General features: G+C 48.9%; 1 protein-coding gene across 1 annotated transcript in view; it reads right to left on the reverse strand.

Annotated features, from left to right (window-relative positions):
- The window catches only part of LOC125943183 (myotubularin-related protein 14-like), a 40,111-nt gene extending 24,957 nt beyond the window's left edge, over positions 1–15,154 (reverse strand). Inside the window, exons 1-3 of the mRNA XM_049661710.1 lie at positions 15,017–15,154; positions 6,778–6,843; positions 4,909–4,992 (exon numbers count right to left, since the gene is read on the reverse strand). Coding sequence (XP_049517667.1) covers positions 4,909–4,992; positions 6,778–6,843; positions 15,017–15,133 — 267 coding nt within the window. The 5' untranslated portion in view covers positions 15,134–15,154. The remainder of the gene's footprint in view (positions 1–4,908; positions 4,993–6,777; positions 6,844–15,016) is intronic.
- Positions 15,155–15,683: the final 529 nt, after the last annotated feature.

Here is a 15,683-nt window from a genome sequence, read left to right on the forward strand (position 1 = left end):
TAATAATAATAATACTTTATTCGTACTCAGAGAGTCGAATATGTAGTCCAGGCATACAGGGTCATAGTAGGCGGAACTGCCTATACCGGAGTGGTTTGCGTGCCGAACCTGGGACCCGTGGAGCGTGTGAGGCATCTCTTCTTTTTCTTTCTTTCGTCAGAGTCCTGCTAATGTATTTTGGCAAGTTCGGAAGTACTGTGGGCACGGCATCTTCTGAGAGGGCAGGAATGTGACGTGGTATCAAGACTGCAGTTCCATTAATAAAGTCGCGAACGATAAACCCAAGGAAACAAAAAAAAAAAAAGAAAAGGCGGTGGTGATCAGATTGAGCTAGCGTGAAAGGCCTCGTGAATAATACTAGGATGGCAATTGGCAATGCCACGACGACGCTGTGCAACACGCTATGTATCGCGAGAAACACCACAAAACAGGCGACGAGACCAAAACTGACGGCGAAGGCACGGAGGCGAGGCGAGGCCGGCAGGCCGGCGCGGCTATGCTTCCCGCGCCGCGAGCGGTAGCGCCATATTTCCCCTGGTGGCATCGGTGCGCAAGGGGGTCACGCGCGCCTGCAGGAAAGCGCCGCCGGTATTCACACCTCCCCTTCTAGCCACCCTAGCGCGGCCACTCCACCTCCCTACCCCTCCCTCCCTCCCTCCCTCCCTCTCTCTCTCCCTCCCTCCGGAGCTTTGTGCGCGACTGGAGGGCTGGGAGCTTCCTTCCCGCTTCCCATATACATACAGTATATGGCGAGCGGCTACGATTTGCTCGCCCGTGGATTTTATACGGAACCTCACGGAGACGACGCCAACGACGGAAATCCGCTTGGAGTGTCCATATAATTGCTATCGCAATAATAAAGTTTCTTTGTGCACCCTCCCGGACATTCCTGACCATGGCTGTTGCTGATGTTTGCCCGACTACCTGATACTTAAGAAAGAAAAATTCGACCCGAGCCCAATTCTAGGCTCGGGTCGGGCGCCCCAGCGCAGCAACCCGATGCTCAAGCCATTAGGCCACAATCGCACATATACTTCTGTCGTGCCAACGCCAACAAGCTCGGAGATGATTGCCGCGTATTGCTTATGATGACTGCCATACAATGGCACATAGCAGCGACAGGGGAATGGCCCTGAAGCGGGAGGTACATTTAAGGAAATGAACACAAACCAATACAAGAACCGACTATGCGTACCACTGGTGCGAGCGAGCAAGTTTTACGGCGATGGAAATTATATGGGCACTCCAAGTGGATTTCTGCCGTCGGCGTCGCCGCCGTGAGGTTCAGTATAAAGTCCAAGGGCGATAAAATCGTCGCCGCGCCCCGTATGGTGTTTGTGCGAGTCAAAGCACGCGAGGGACGCGCGCTTTCACGGAAAGCGAACGCACGGCGGAGCACACGCGACGTCTTCTGTCGTGCGAAAGACCGTGGGGGCATGGGAGGGAGGGAGGGAGGGAGGGAGGGAGGGGAGGCGACGTTTAACTGCGGCACCAAACTTCCGAGCGGGCGCAAGGGGAACTGCCGAATCAATCTCCCACGCGCAAGGAGGAAAGCGGGAAGGCAGCGCGGGAGGAAGGGGGTGCAGCTTCTACTCTGCCACCAACTGCGTACTTGTACTTTGCGCGGCATCGGGCTGTCGCACGCACCGTATCTTGAAAGCGATCTCCACGCGGCTCTTACCTTTGTATGCGCTGTGCTTTCGCCGATCAGTTTCCGTGGAAACGATAGACCGCACGAACCTTCGCTCGCTGCTGAAGCCGCGATTGCTCACGCCAGCGTTTTGACAGTCGTCTGCGGTCATCGAGTGTGACCTATTCATGTTTACTTGTGCGCACTCACACCGCGCTTCTTAATTCAGTTAGTGAGCGAATGTGTCCAAGTTCATGCAGCCGATAAAACTGCATCCTTACTCCCTATGGCCCTACTAATTTGCTATCGCAATTGACGCTTCGCCTTTCGGGCTTAACTGCGACTTTGTTTAATGCGATAGCAATTATATGGATACTACAAGCTCATTTCTGCCGTCGCCATGAGGGTATGTATTGACCCTTTTCGCGGCGATGCCGTGGGCGCTGCCGTGTTCGATCACGTGGTGACGCGTCCATTGCTTGCCTCCACTGTCTCCGTGTTTACAATGGATTTGTATGAGGCCGGTGCAGCTTAGCAGACCTTTGTTTCGGGAGATATTGTAGACGGTGATTGGGTGGACCCCGCGAAGCTTTGGCCACAGCTTCAGGGAACAAGGAAAAACGCTTTCGATTAAGCTACGTCCAAACGGTGCAAGCAGCGTGCACGGTGGTTGCTCTAAAAGCAGGGCTAAATATGAATTCCAAGCTATCCAAACTTTCTGCTCATGAATTGAATCAGGATTAGTGTGTCTTGCTCTTCGTTCTTTATTTGGCAAATATTTTGAAGCAGCAGCTTGTCGTGTTTCTGACTCGGTAAAGTTCCTCGGTGCTGTCACTATCCGATTATTTTCTGCCTAATCGCTCGCGGTTGTGCTCAGTTTCGTTAGATTTGTTCTTTCTGCGCACAAGGCCTGAAACGTAGCTGTTCTGTACATTGTAATACTTTGTAGCAAAGATATATTACCGCTAGTAACTCGCTTACGCTTGTGGACCATCGCGAAACATTCAGCTTTGACCATTCGTGCGCTATCGGTGTAGTGCCGTTATTTATTGTGAGTATATAGTGCGCATAAATCAAGTGTGCGCCCATGCACTTATCCTTGACACGTTGGCGAAAGATTCGGCGTAAGTTTCCGAGCCACTTAGGGTAGATGTGTGTAGATAACGTATGCGAAACCTACTATGAAAGGAAGCGCAGCTATTCCCTTTATCATTGTTTAACGAGCGGTACTCTTGCCGACGTAACGGGGCCGACGCCCTTTCTATGAAGGTTAGCTATACCATACTGGCGGATGAGCAAATTTCTGTATCCTCGAGGAAAGCCGTACATCTGGAAGCGCCGGTAACACGTACGGAAAGTTGTAGCAGCGGTCCGCGAACTTCGCCACAAAGATTCATTCCATTCCTTAATATGCCAGTCCCAATTTTTGCAGCCAAATAGTGCACACGTCTTCAATCCACACGATTCAATCCAGCATGATTGGAGCACAGTACGTTAGCGAAAACTTCATTGCATTTCCGACAGCTTATTGCACAGAAGCAAGGTAGAAGCGGTTATACTTTGGTATTCGTGCGCGGTCGCTGAGGCGACGTACGGCGCGCCGCCGAAAGCGCCATGTCGTTTCTCTATAACAAACTGCTCCGCGAAAAGTGTCAATCATTGAAAAAAATTATGGCGTTTTGCGTGCCAAAACCACGATTTGATTATGAGGCACGCCGTAGTGGGGGACTCCGGAAATTTGGACCACCTGGGATTCTTTAACCTGCACTTTGAGTTTCTCACTGTATTTCCTAGAGGGAAAACTGGCGCTGCTGCGCTGTGGTATCCATGGGAATGCCGGCATATCGTGACTTTGGATTGGCATCGTTCTCGGAGCGCCAGAAGGCCTTGAAGACGCGCCTGGCTAGCACCGTTCCGTCTGTGAATGATTTTTTGCAAGAACAGCACGTAAAAACGTGCTTTAGCTTTATTGCACAAAAACATTTGTTTACTTTTGACGACTTACTATTGGATGTACAATTATATGAAACGTAAAAAGTATCAGCTGGCCGCTAAAGTTGGAGGGCAGGACAAGGTTCTAGCTCGCTTCGGAACAACTTGTCTGTTCTTGCTTTTCTTCGCTTGATTCTGCATTGTAGGTGAGTAAACTTTATCGAGAGATGTAATATGGATGAATGAAAGCCTTTTATGCAGATTTTATTTTAAGAACGCGTTATTTGTGTAGCCATATCTACGTTTTAGACGAAGCCTCGTACAACACCAGCCAACACAAGCCTACCAGACACATATCCCGTCGTTCCCGTGATACATCGCCCTTTAATAAACTCGCATAGACGGTGACACCAGATTACTCTCTAGGTGTTAGTGAGAAACTATGGTGTCAATAAGGTCGAAGGGCGATAAAATCGTCGACGCGCGCAGTATTCTGTACGTTAGAGTGAAAGCGTGCGCTGGCGATCGTGGCTCAATCTCGCGCACGCAAGAGCGACGCGGAAAAGCGCGCCGGCTTCCAGGCGCGCGCAACGCTCCTACAGTACCCGGCAGGAGGGTAAAGGGAGGGGGATCGCGTTCTACCCCGGGCACGCGCGCCTGCCCGGGAAGCAAGGCTCCGCAAGGCTCCGGGGGAGGGCAGGGGGCGCTCCACGCCGCCGCGCGACCGCGCCGCCGCTGTATCAGCTGGATCTTGAAAGCCGTCTGCGGCGGGGACCAAATCTGCTTTGCGCTGCGTTTTCGAGGCTTAGTTCGCGTTGCTGCGAGCGGCAGCCGAAGATGAATTCGGCTCACTGCTGCGGTCGTGCTTGCTCACTCAAGCGTTTTGACAGGTAGTTTCCGTGGTCATCAAGTGACATGCGTTCATGTCTGCTTGTACGCGCCTGACAGCATGCTTGTTAATGTAGTTAGTAAGCCTATGTTTGCAGTTTATACGGCCGATAAGACTACTATCCTTACTGCATTTAGATGTCCGCTAGTTTTCTATAGCAGTCAATGCTTGGCATTTCCTGTGAAGCTGCGACATTTCTTTTTTTTTTTTTCGCCAAAGACGCAGGAATGAAATGAGCGAACTTGTAGAGTTTCATTGACTTCTTCAGTTCAAAAGCTGTTAAGCCTCGCATGACAGGTTCTAAGCGGTGCGTTGGATCTACAGAACATTTTTGTAGTGATGAGATTCGAGCCTGGCTCATTCATCTTGGTGTCAAAAATGATGCAAGGTCGACAGAAGAAAACATCGAGTACAGTAGGATAAAGGATAGTGAAAATAAAGCGTAACATCGATGAACTTGCCCGCAATCAGTCGGACGTGCCAGGAATATTATTTTATTGGGATAAGTGGCACTCAGTGAACCGCCCTCGTTGTCAATGATCTGTGGGAGAGGAAAGTAAGAAGACTTGTAAAACATGCGTATACAGCAAAAATGCTTTTATTGAAGTCAAACTGTTTGAAAGACAGCCTTAATTAGCACCACTTTTTCGTACCGCATAAGTTTCTAGCCTTTCTCGTGGACCCTTCTCGAAGATAGCGTCATCTGAAAATGTGGGCCGAAATGTGTTAATGTTTTTGCGCCGCTGGGGCGACTGGCAGCCGTGGTTTCCCATATATGTACATTTTTAAAGAAAATTGCGCAGTGACCACATTCGACCCCTAACACAGAAGCCCGAGATTGTAACCATTACGCCACCGACGATTTTTGCCCATTATCGGCATGCCACACAATCACATCTTGGTTTTGGCATGTAAAACACCAGAAACTTAAAATGAAGGTGTCCTCTATATGTGACAATGTGGGCCGATCCTGCGATACTGCATTTCTTTGAGCGAGTCTCTGTGTCTTTGAGCGAGTTGGGGGGGGGGGGGGCGAACGGGGTGGAGGCCCTGCGCACGGCACTATCGAGTCACTCGAACCCCCCCCCCCCCCCCCCTTCCCAGAGAAGGGTCGGACTGCTTAAACTTTACTGCACTTTTAGGTATTGCCCCACATATTTAGATTGCACTATCTTCGGGAGCAGCCCCCACTTTGACGCGTTAATTTTAAATTTCTGGGGTTTTGCTTGCCAAACTAGAATCTAATAACGAGGCACGCAGTAGTAGGGCAAAAGCGTCCGTGGCCTAATGGTTGAATATAGGACTGGTGTGCTAGAGGTCCTCTTATCAAATCCGGTCGGCCTAAAATATATGCATCCGGGGTGTTTTATCAGCAGAATTTAAAAAAATCATTCGTTACATGTAAAACGGTTCTACTCCTCTACTCTATGGTATACTCTAAGAGGCAGAGACTTGCGCAAGAAAAATCAATATTTGACTAATTAGCGAATTTTCGTAATCAGCTTTCGAACTAATTACTTGACGCCACATATTACAATTTACAAATCATAGCCAGTGACATGGAAACTCATAAGCACTTGAAACGAATTCTAAAAATGATAGTTTGTAGATTTGTGTTTGCAAAATTTTCGACGAAATGCATTGGTGCGCCATTAACTTTTGAGGTTCAGTGCACATAATGGCGTTTTGCTAAAGTAAGCGAAACAGCATTTTTTACGGCGAGTTTGACTAGGTTTGTCTCAAAACTGGTGCTAGTTTGAAAATTCGTTCCTACTGCATGTGCCTTGTGAAAATTAACACTGGCTGCAATTCGCGTGTTGGAATATGCGCGCTAAATCCATCTTCAAGGTTTAAATCCAGATCATGGCCCCAGTAGCACATATCGGCGCACATTTTTAGACTACACTATCCCCGCGATTGGCTCACGGAAGAGGCTGGAAACCTACCCGATACGGTGAAAGCGGCGATAGCGCGCCAAGAATGACTGCCTGAAAATTGTGCTGCGCTTCTGCTACCGGGTGACGCGATCGAGTGCTGTGTGCAGTGACTCCGCCCCATTCTCGCCAACTCGTTCAGGAAGACAGTGTGCTTGGTCGACTTCTTGATAGTGAGTGAGCTTCCGCACCAAAGCTCAAATGAAGCGAGGTAGTCCAGCCGCGGTGTTTTGGAAGCGCAAGCGGGTCCTAGATGAACGCCAAGGTCTCGCAATATGAGAATTTTTTTCCGAAGTACCGTTATGTGGGTACTGCGACTCTAGGTGGCAGCTGCCGGTGGCTTTAAGGTAGACTAAATGTGCATGTTTATATTGAGAAGATATTTGGCCTACCGTGACTGCATAGTCTTTGTGAAAGAGGTCCACGCATATCCGCTGAATTCCATCAAACGTGGAAACCTGGAAAGCAGGAAGACAGCGGACGGTGAGGAGGAGTAGATTTTAATGAAGAGAACGGAGGAGAGGTCGGCCTGGAGAGCGTGTCTCTAGCCTGCTACTCCTCACTGGGGTAAGGGGAAGTGGGAGATACAGGGAGAAGTAGGTGGCAGGTGATTATGATATCATACAATGAGCTATTATTTACACGTTATCCAATACGCGGTTGTGCACTTTTCACACACTACACGCAGCAGTAGTGTTGTCCACAGAAAACATCATCGCGCAAACACATTTCGCACTTTCCTCCCTTCTCAAGTCCTGACTTCACAGGTCCTAGAGACGACCGTCTAAGCCCGTCTCACACATAAAGTTCAAAAGTGATCTTATGGTGCGCTGGGCATGATCAACTCTTCTCCACGCGCCTAAAACATTTGCTTCCGAAAAGGGGCGGGATTCCAAACAGTCAACACTGCACTTTATTTAGTGCCCTTCGCTCGGCCGCATATTGAGGGCACACGCAAAGTATGTGGTCTATTGTCTCAGGAGTGTGACAGACGCTACAATCGAGGTCTCGTTCTCGTCCAATCTTATGAAGGTATTTGCGAGTGTACGCCACACCAAGCCATAATCGATGTATTAGTGATTCCTGGCCTCTCCGGATCCGAAGTGGGAGTCGGAATCGCAAACCGCTGTCAAGTCTATGGAGGCGCTCTTGCCGATGTTGTCCCATTGTCGCACCATAGACATTTTGTTGGAGTTGTGTATCAAGGCGTTGATGTAACGGGAGAAGGGAACTTTTATAATCTTCCCGTCAGTGTGCGCCATTTTTGCTTCCGCGTCAACCTGCTCATTTGCGGCTATTGCATAGTGGCCGGATTGAGACGCCTCAGTAAGCACAGCCATGATCAGCGGACGGTCAGTTTATTAAGAGCTATATATGCGCAGCAGATCCGCCCGCCAGCCAACTGTGGTCCTGCTCGTACCAGCATTCAATTCCTGCTTCCGTCCAGCTGGTGTGCTCATTTAGTACATCCGCGAGCTGCGCTGGGTACTGGAGTGAGCAGTTGAGACTTGCCCGATGAAGGTTTAATTACAAATTATGCGGCGATGCAGGGAATTACGATCAACAGTATAGCTGAAATGGGACACTGCCAAGAATTCGAGTGGCTCAAGTGCAGCACTGCTGCACAGGACGACGATATTTGTGCAGTAACGCGTGAACTGCCCTGCTATCTTATTGCTCACGTAGGTGGCTAGTAGCCATTGAGACAGTCTATTAAGAAATTTGACGTATCAACGCAAAGCGGAAGCAGAACATGAAGGTTTAATGCTTGCGAAGGAATCCGGGATTCTACTTGCTGAAACTAGGCAAGGGAAATAAATGCGCACCGGCAATTCCGAATGAAAGCTTCTATATTCGCAAGGAGACGATTAGCAAGGATCGGAGTTATAAGGTTACACGGAATTGTAGAGTACTGGGAACTAAAACACAGCACTGGCATCCGAAGAACACTGCCAACACAAGTCAGCTGGATTATTCGAAGAGGCGGACATTACCAACACGAGAAATCGGAAGACGTTCAACTAATCAACAAACATCCAATAATTAAGTTCCCAATTACTCTATGGCACATCGCAATTTACAAATTATAGCCTGCGAGTTTGCAAGACACATCAACATGAGTTTGACACCAGTTTCGAGATATTTATCAAAGGTTGGGACGAAATACATGGGCGTCGAAGTTACTTTCGTGTTTCAACGCATAAAAGTTGTTAAAAGTGGAGCGACAGTGCATATTTACAGCGACATTAATGGCGCATATCTCGAAACTGGTGTCGTTTTGTAAATTCGAAGTGGATACGCCTTGCAAGCTCACCGGCTACAATTCGTAAACTGCAATGAGTGTCGTAAAGTACTTAAGTATTTAATTTTTGTTAGGTAAATATACGTTTCCATTCGTCGCGCAAATAATGTCCGCCTCAGTAAATATTCCAGCTCAAGGGCTGAAATGATAGCTGCTGCAGCCGATTTTCAAAAAAAATACACAATCTTCCCGTAGGGGAACCCTGAGTAGTATGCGAAGCAGCCATGGGGTCGACCACGGCGCTGACACTGGCGTTGACGCTGGCACTGTTCGTGGTACTCATCGCGGCGTTGCGTAGGCAAGATTTCCGACGCTGCTCGACGAGTAATGGCTGATCTCGTCGAAAACCTCCGAGCCGCCCCCAGAGGCACCGACAACAGTCACCAACGCCACGCGCGTTCGGTCCGAACGCGGATAAAACGCCGACGGCGTCGACAACAGTTCTGCGCGTTATGGCGCCCCCCAGCGGAGTATGCAGCGCCTAGCGTCGCGCCTCTAACCTAAGCTGCTTCGCATTATCGCGCGCGGAGACGCAGGTGTTGCCATTCGTTGCGCAATCCGGAGAGGAGCGTCGGAGAGGAGAGGAGGAATGCCGAGAGGAGAGGAGACAAGGAGAGGAGAGGGAGGAGGATGCGCAGTAGGGGTGTGAACGCCGCACGGCGGAGGGAGGGAGGGAGGGAGTGACATAACCCCGACCATAAGCTGTTTCGCATCTAAAAAATTCCGGACAACTTGAAAATTACCACCTTGTATATTAGGACAACTGCGGACAAACGGCATCTTAACGCGTTAAAGGTTGCAACAAATAGCTTTGCGTCTACTATTTTTTAGACGTCTTGTCATTCCAGCGGTCTTGCCCTGATCGAGGAGTCAGCTATCCGCGCGCGCCTGCATTCGGCGTTATAAACCCGGAGGTACAGCGCTGACAATTCAAGTGCGAGATGCTAGTAAGCCTATAGTGATACGGAAACTGTCCTGAATGTAAGTTACGGCGCAAGGCTGCGTACGCAACACAAATCAGCAAGCAGCAAAGAAACAGTCAGGACGTTGAACGACGAGGTAGTTGAAATTAAGTACGGTCGAAAAAGTTATGTTCATTACGTGGAGAAATAACGGGTGAAATTAACGCTCTGAATTAGCATGTACAATGCCCCGGAGAAACTTTTCCTAACGCTGAAACGTACAGAGTTTAAACAAAGAAACATGAAAGGTGTTTTAAAGGGTTCCTGAATCACTTTTTAATAGAAGACCAGAAATGCATTTGAACCTAAAGGAGACTATTCCAAAAAAAGTTGCAGTGGCTTAGCTCGGCTATGCCAGGATATACGTAGCGTTAGCAAAGGTTCAGCTGATTATTCATAGCTTATTCTTAAGATTATTCTTAAGATAAGATTATTCTTATGAGTCAAGCTTCTCCGTTCTTATGCGCTGTTGAGCAGCATTTGCGCTCTCCTTCTCCATGGCTATACCACACTGGCAAACGCCAGTCAGAAGCGTAGCGGCTCCAGCGCAGTGTCAGACGGCGACTGCACAGCGAGCGCGCGCCGGCGCCAGTGCGTCTACCACGGCTACGACGTCACTCCTCTGGAATGCGCAGACCGGCGGCGGTGAGTCGCGCGCGGCGGCGGCGGAGTGCGCGAGAGGTGCCGGCTCCGGTGCGCAAGCCGTGTGACATCACTGATCCTTGCGCATGCGCAGCACGGCTCTTGATGTGCCGCGCGAAACGGGCTTGGCTAGGCCAGTGTAGCTAACGCTACAAAAGGTCACTTGGCGCTCCGCTTGCGAGATGCACGCGCCGCGCATGGCTGCATAATTTGGCTGAAATATTCACAGCAGTGTAGGTATAATAGCCATGGACAATGATGCCTCCTTTAAGCATGCTGAAGTGCCAGTTTCCAATTTGCTGCGTTTTCGAATGACTAAAAAATAACCGACCATTTGCGTCCTTATAACGGTACATCTAAACTCGAAAGCAGCACTTACGAGCATGAGTATTATAAAGCTTGGAACTTATTTCAACCAGCTATACACAGACTCTATGTCAAACGTATGCAAGGAACTACAGTAACGTCTGATTAGGGCCCAATAAAGACGCGCCTGCATGACCTAAAAGGAAGCCTAGTGTTAAACAGTGGACTTAACAGCCATGGGGCGGTGGTAATGTAGGAACAGAAAGTGACTGCAGACACCACTCATTGCCGAAAGTAATGCGAGGGCAAGAACCGAAGGGTGGTCAAAGCTGTCAGGGTTTCCTATGGGATCACACTATAAGAAACGTGAGCCGCCGTTCTTTCGCATACCAACCGCCGTGTTCTTGAAGAGTACAAATGAATCCCCGCAGATGTTCAGCGGGTATAGTAACGCCATGTTAGAATGCCGTAACAGTGATTAAGATGCAGTAGTCACATTAGGCTTAAAAACAGAACCACCAGTTTTGCCCTTCAGGCCAACTCTAGCGAACCTCGATCTACCAGGTCAAATATCCGTCGGAGCGGGTCGTAGTGCCGGCCAAGCTATGAAAACTATTGCTGGACAACGCAATCCAAGTATAGTGAATTGTATTTCTCTGCTCTAAGACCCCAGCAATTCGAAGTATAGTAACGAACTTGGGCGGAAGCACAAGTACGAGTTGCGACAATGTGCCACAAATCTAGTGCGCAGGAATACAGTCATCTCCGAAGCTTCATCGCATGCTGAAACAACGTGTCTGAACTAAACGGGCATTGACGAAATCTCAACGTCCCACATGCAGGTAGTGCTGGCACGAAGTGACTGAAAACTGACGCAGTATGCAGGGAAGAGCAAACGCTTTATAGCCATTTCGCAACAACCGGCACCGCGGCTGTGCATTCAGCAGCGTACGCGACGCGGTGTGCGATGAGCCAAAAGAATCACGGCGAAGGGTATACGGTTGCTTACGGTACCATTCCGTAACGGCTGAGCGCTTCGAGAAAGCAGTATGGAAACAAACTGCACACCAGAATGTGCGGGCGTCTATGAGAAAGCATAATGCATTGCTCGCCTGTTCCGCTTTGGTGTATCTGCGGAAAATCACGCGCATGGAGAGCAGTCATCAGTTCTTAGGCTGAGTAAGTTAGCCCTTCAAGGGTAACCGCAGTACATGTACAGTGCTCACGGATTGAAACGCGACAGGCAAATTTTGGGTAGAACACTTTGCAATTACTCGAGAGTACCATGCCTTGTTGCTTCGAATCTGGTCACGAAAGGTGACTTGGACTGTGATCTAAGCGTACGAGTCGAGATTGCGCCGATGTCACACAAACTACCGACGGTGGAAACAAAAGCATGCGCATTGGTTAGACCTAAATTGTCGCCTTTCAATCCGTGAGCACTGTACTATCGGCGTCCAATGAAACGCGAACAGCGGAGCGCGTGGCCGAAGCATAACTGAAGGTACAGTGCACACCGTCCAGTCATCACCATTGACAGGCGCTCACATCCCGTTTGACGACACTGCGAGATGATGCAGCCTCTTTTAGTTTCTGTTCTGGTTCTCTTTTAGTTCAAAGTGAGAAAATAAAAATCGGATAATGCAGATACCAAAATATCGCAGCATAGGGCGAGTATTATCGCACAGTGCCGCGAAACCGTAAGTGCTATCGGTTTCAAGTGAAACGCGAACAGCAGTGCGCGTGGTGCGGTTCGCGCCATCATTATAATGGCACGTACACACTAGCGGCAAAACGCGCGCGGCGCGCCGCCGGCGGCAGAACGCAGCAGCGGCAGGGCAGCCACACCAACCGGCGGCGCACCGCTGCGGCAATCACGTGACAGACTAGACTCCTCTCCCCTTATTGAACTATCCGAGAGCTCACGCGTGCAGATGATAGTGCGAAACGAGAAACAAGCGGTCGGGCGGGTTCGCATGGCACCAGTTTCCCGCGCGCACGTCACGGAAGCGGGCCGCTCTCATTGGTCTCCTTCATCCGCGGCAAGCGGCAAACCGCAAAAAATCGGTCCAGGAGCGATCCCTGCCGCGGCAACAAAAACCCGTTTCGCGGCTGCTTTCGCGGCGCGCCGCGCGCGTTTTTCCGCTAGTGTGTACGTGGCATTACTGTGCCAGAATTGCTTTGAACCAAAACAGAACCAAAACAGAAACGAAAAGGGGGGAGCATTAAAGTCCCTATATAAGAAAAGTACCGCCATCCTTTGATCAACACCGCTTCTCTCTCCCTCTCCTGTACCTCCGATTGGACGGTAATAGCGCGCGCTTTCACTATATATTTTGTTTTTCTCCGCGTCAAAGCCATGTTAAAAGTCATCTGCGCAGCTGCAGTCGCAGTCGCCGGCGGCGCCGCGCGCCCGGCCTGAAAGCTTCAACTTGGAATTTCTAGGTGCGCCACCATCGACTTGCTCTCGCAAGTAAAAAAGTAAAGAAAAAGAACAAGCGCTTCAGGAGAGGAGACAGCGCCGGAAAGAGCAGATAGCGGTACTTTTATATAGGGACTTTAGGGAGCATAACCTCGCTGCGCTGTCAAACGGGATGTGAGCGCCTGTCAATGGTGATGACTAGACGGTGTGCACTATACCTTCAGTTATGCTTCGGCCACGCGCTCCTCTGTTCACATTTCATTTGACGTCAATAGGACATCCGTGAGCAAAAGTATACGGACCACAGGGTCGCCGAAAAAAACTGAATTTCTCCCTAATTAACAAGCATGAACTGGAATTGATGAGTGCACTGAAAAGTTCGCAATGCCAAGTTTGGACCGCAATCCTCAATTTCAAGTTGCGTTCCAAGGCAGAGGGGAGAAAAAATCAGCTTTACGGCGCAACCCTTGGTCCGTGTACTTTTGCTCACGGGTGTACGCGTACAGTGGCGGAAACGAATCCCAAATTGTCATTTCCGAGTGCGTACCTAAATTGCGGCATATATGCGGCAAACACTGCAAATAGAAAACCTGTGAAAAAAAAAAAAAAAACGTTCGAAAATTTTGAATCAGAATAATGTCATGAGAGTAAATATTCTGTTACAAACACTTTTACTGTACTAAAACACGAAACGTTCATTTTTTCTATTTCAGCATTTATTAGTTCGTTCTTGGTGACTCCCTACCAACCAGTGATTCTGGCGCAAGACTGTGCAAGCCAGCTATTATTGCGGAATGGCGTTGCCAAGGAGGTTTTAAGGGCGTTGCCCACTTCAGCGCGGCGGTTTCATCTGAGTTCTTTTTTTTTTTATTGCCCTGCGTGTTTGTTCACAGTGTAGCGTGTTGTTCACTTCAAATTTTGCGTGACCTAGCGCATGGCATTCATTGGCCAAATGTGCGAGTGCAGGTTTTTTTTTTTTTTTTTTTTTTGTTATCGTGCAAGTTCACGCTGCGGCATCCAACGCGCTGTGTCTCGTCGTGACGACAAATGCAGAACGCTCCGCGAAAAAAAAAATGTCGTGCCATGTTGGTTCACTTTATGTAACACAGGCTTCAAGTGTCCGATGGGCAGGAAAATTAGCAAGTCGAATGTTCTTTAAATGATAACGTGGGACAATGTCTGATAAATGTTGGATATGAATGCATAATAGTGTCGCACGGAATCGCGACTGATTCTGTGAAAAGGTTTCGCATATGTTGCTAAACGTTACGACTGTGTGCTGGCCATAGTACTTTTCATCCACTGAAACATGTTTTGTTCGGTCAGCTATATTGGTTGCATTATTATAGACCAATAAGAGTGAAGCTGCTTTTGAAACCTATGTGGCACTCATTTATTTCCATACTATTCGCTCACCGTCATAAGGAACCTATACACTGGTGCAATTGCCCACAATAACAGCCTAATTATGTTCACTTTAAGACATACCACACTCCAATAAGTTAATGACACGCTGGCGCTTCAGGTTAGGCCAGTCGCAAGCTCATCGCAGCCTCAAAAAAAGATAACTGCTGGCGCAGCGGTCAAAATGCCGGACGCTGAAGAAATTGAAACATTCGCGCCAAGCAGCATTAGATCTTGACGTAACTGCAATTTCCGGTTTGACGCTATTTTTTTTTTTTGCTTGCTGGTAATGCTGAGCATCTGCAGGAGGCATCCTGTTAGTATGTCTAGTACCACTAACACCAGCCACTTGAAGCTGGTGACGAGGGGCCCTTTGGAGCATCTTGTTAATTCCATAAGAAGCTACTGCAAGCCGGTCTTCTTTTCATAAACAATTACGGAGGTACACATGAGACGACATGCTTATACGCGTCCAGTCGTTACTTATGATATGCTTACGCACTTCTTCCCTACGCGAAACGACTACAGTTAGCCTGCAGTCCTGAAGTCAAGCGCTAGCTATATATAAACTGCGAGTCAACATTCTGGCTTACCATTACAGGGTCGGTAGCATTGGAAGCGAAGACGTTATTAAAGCAAGTGTCCATGAGGCTCTCAAGGTCAGATTCCTGGATGAGTTCCACGGACTGCGGCTTGTTGGGAGAGCCCATGTTTGCAGTCGGCTGGGTGCAAAAGCGCTCGAAAATAGCACAGCACCGCCCCATTGCAGCATTTATATACTTATAAGGGCTGTCACGTGATGCTTCGGATTACGTAAACTGCGTGGGAGCACCCCGTGTCCCCGGATGGCGTGCTGCCATTTGCTGATAGTGAATAAAAATAAACCAGCTTACCGGACACGATGCAACACAGGTGTATATGACCGAATATTATTTGACGTCGAATTCACCAAATACTTCAAACATATTTTTTACTATTGAGAGTGTCATCACAATTTCGGCAACGGATGGGAAACAATCAAAAAATAATACTGTTGGCCGGTGCTTTATCAACAAACGCGGGTAAAAGCTTTGTGGAAAGAGGGAACGTTTGCCGAGTGACGTCACTGCGCAGCGCAATAGCACTCCGTAACCCATGCTTTCTCAGGTTTACTGTTCTTCGTTTCCTCTGGACGAGCTCCTGGTCCCCAATTAAAAGAGAACTGAAGAACCGCATCACCTGGGGGCACCGTGACGTACGTTGGGCGACAGGTGAGCTTCT

The sequence above is a fragment of the Dermacentor silvarum genome, chromosome 1 (genome assembly GCF_013339745.2).
Source record: "Dermacentor silvarum isolate Dsil-2018 chromosome 1, BIME_Dsil_1.4, whole genome shotgun sequence".
NCBI lineage: Eukaryota > Metazoa > Arthropoda > Arachnida > Ixodida > Ixodidae > Dermacentor > Dermacentor silvarum.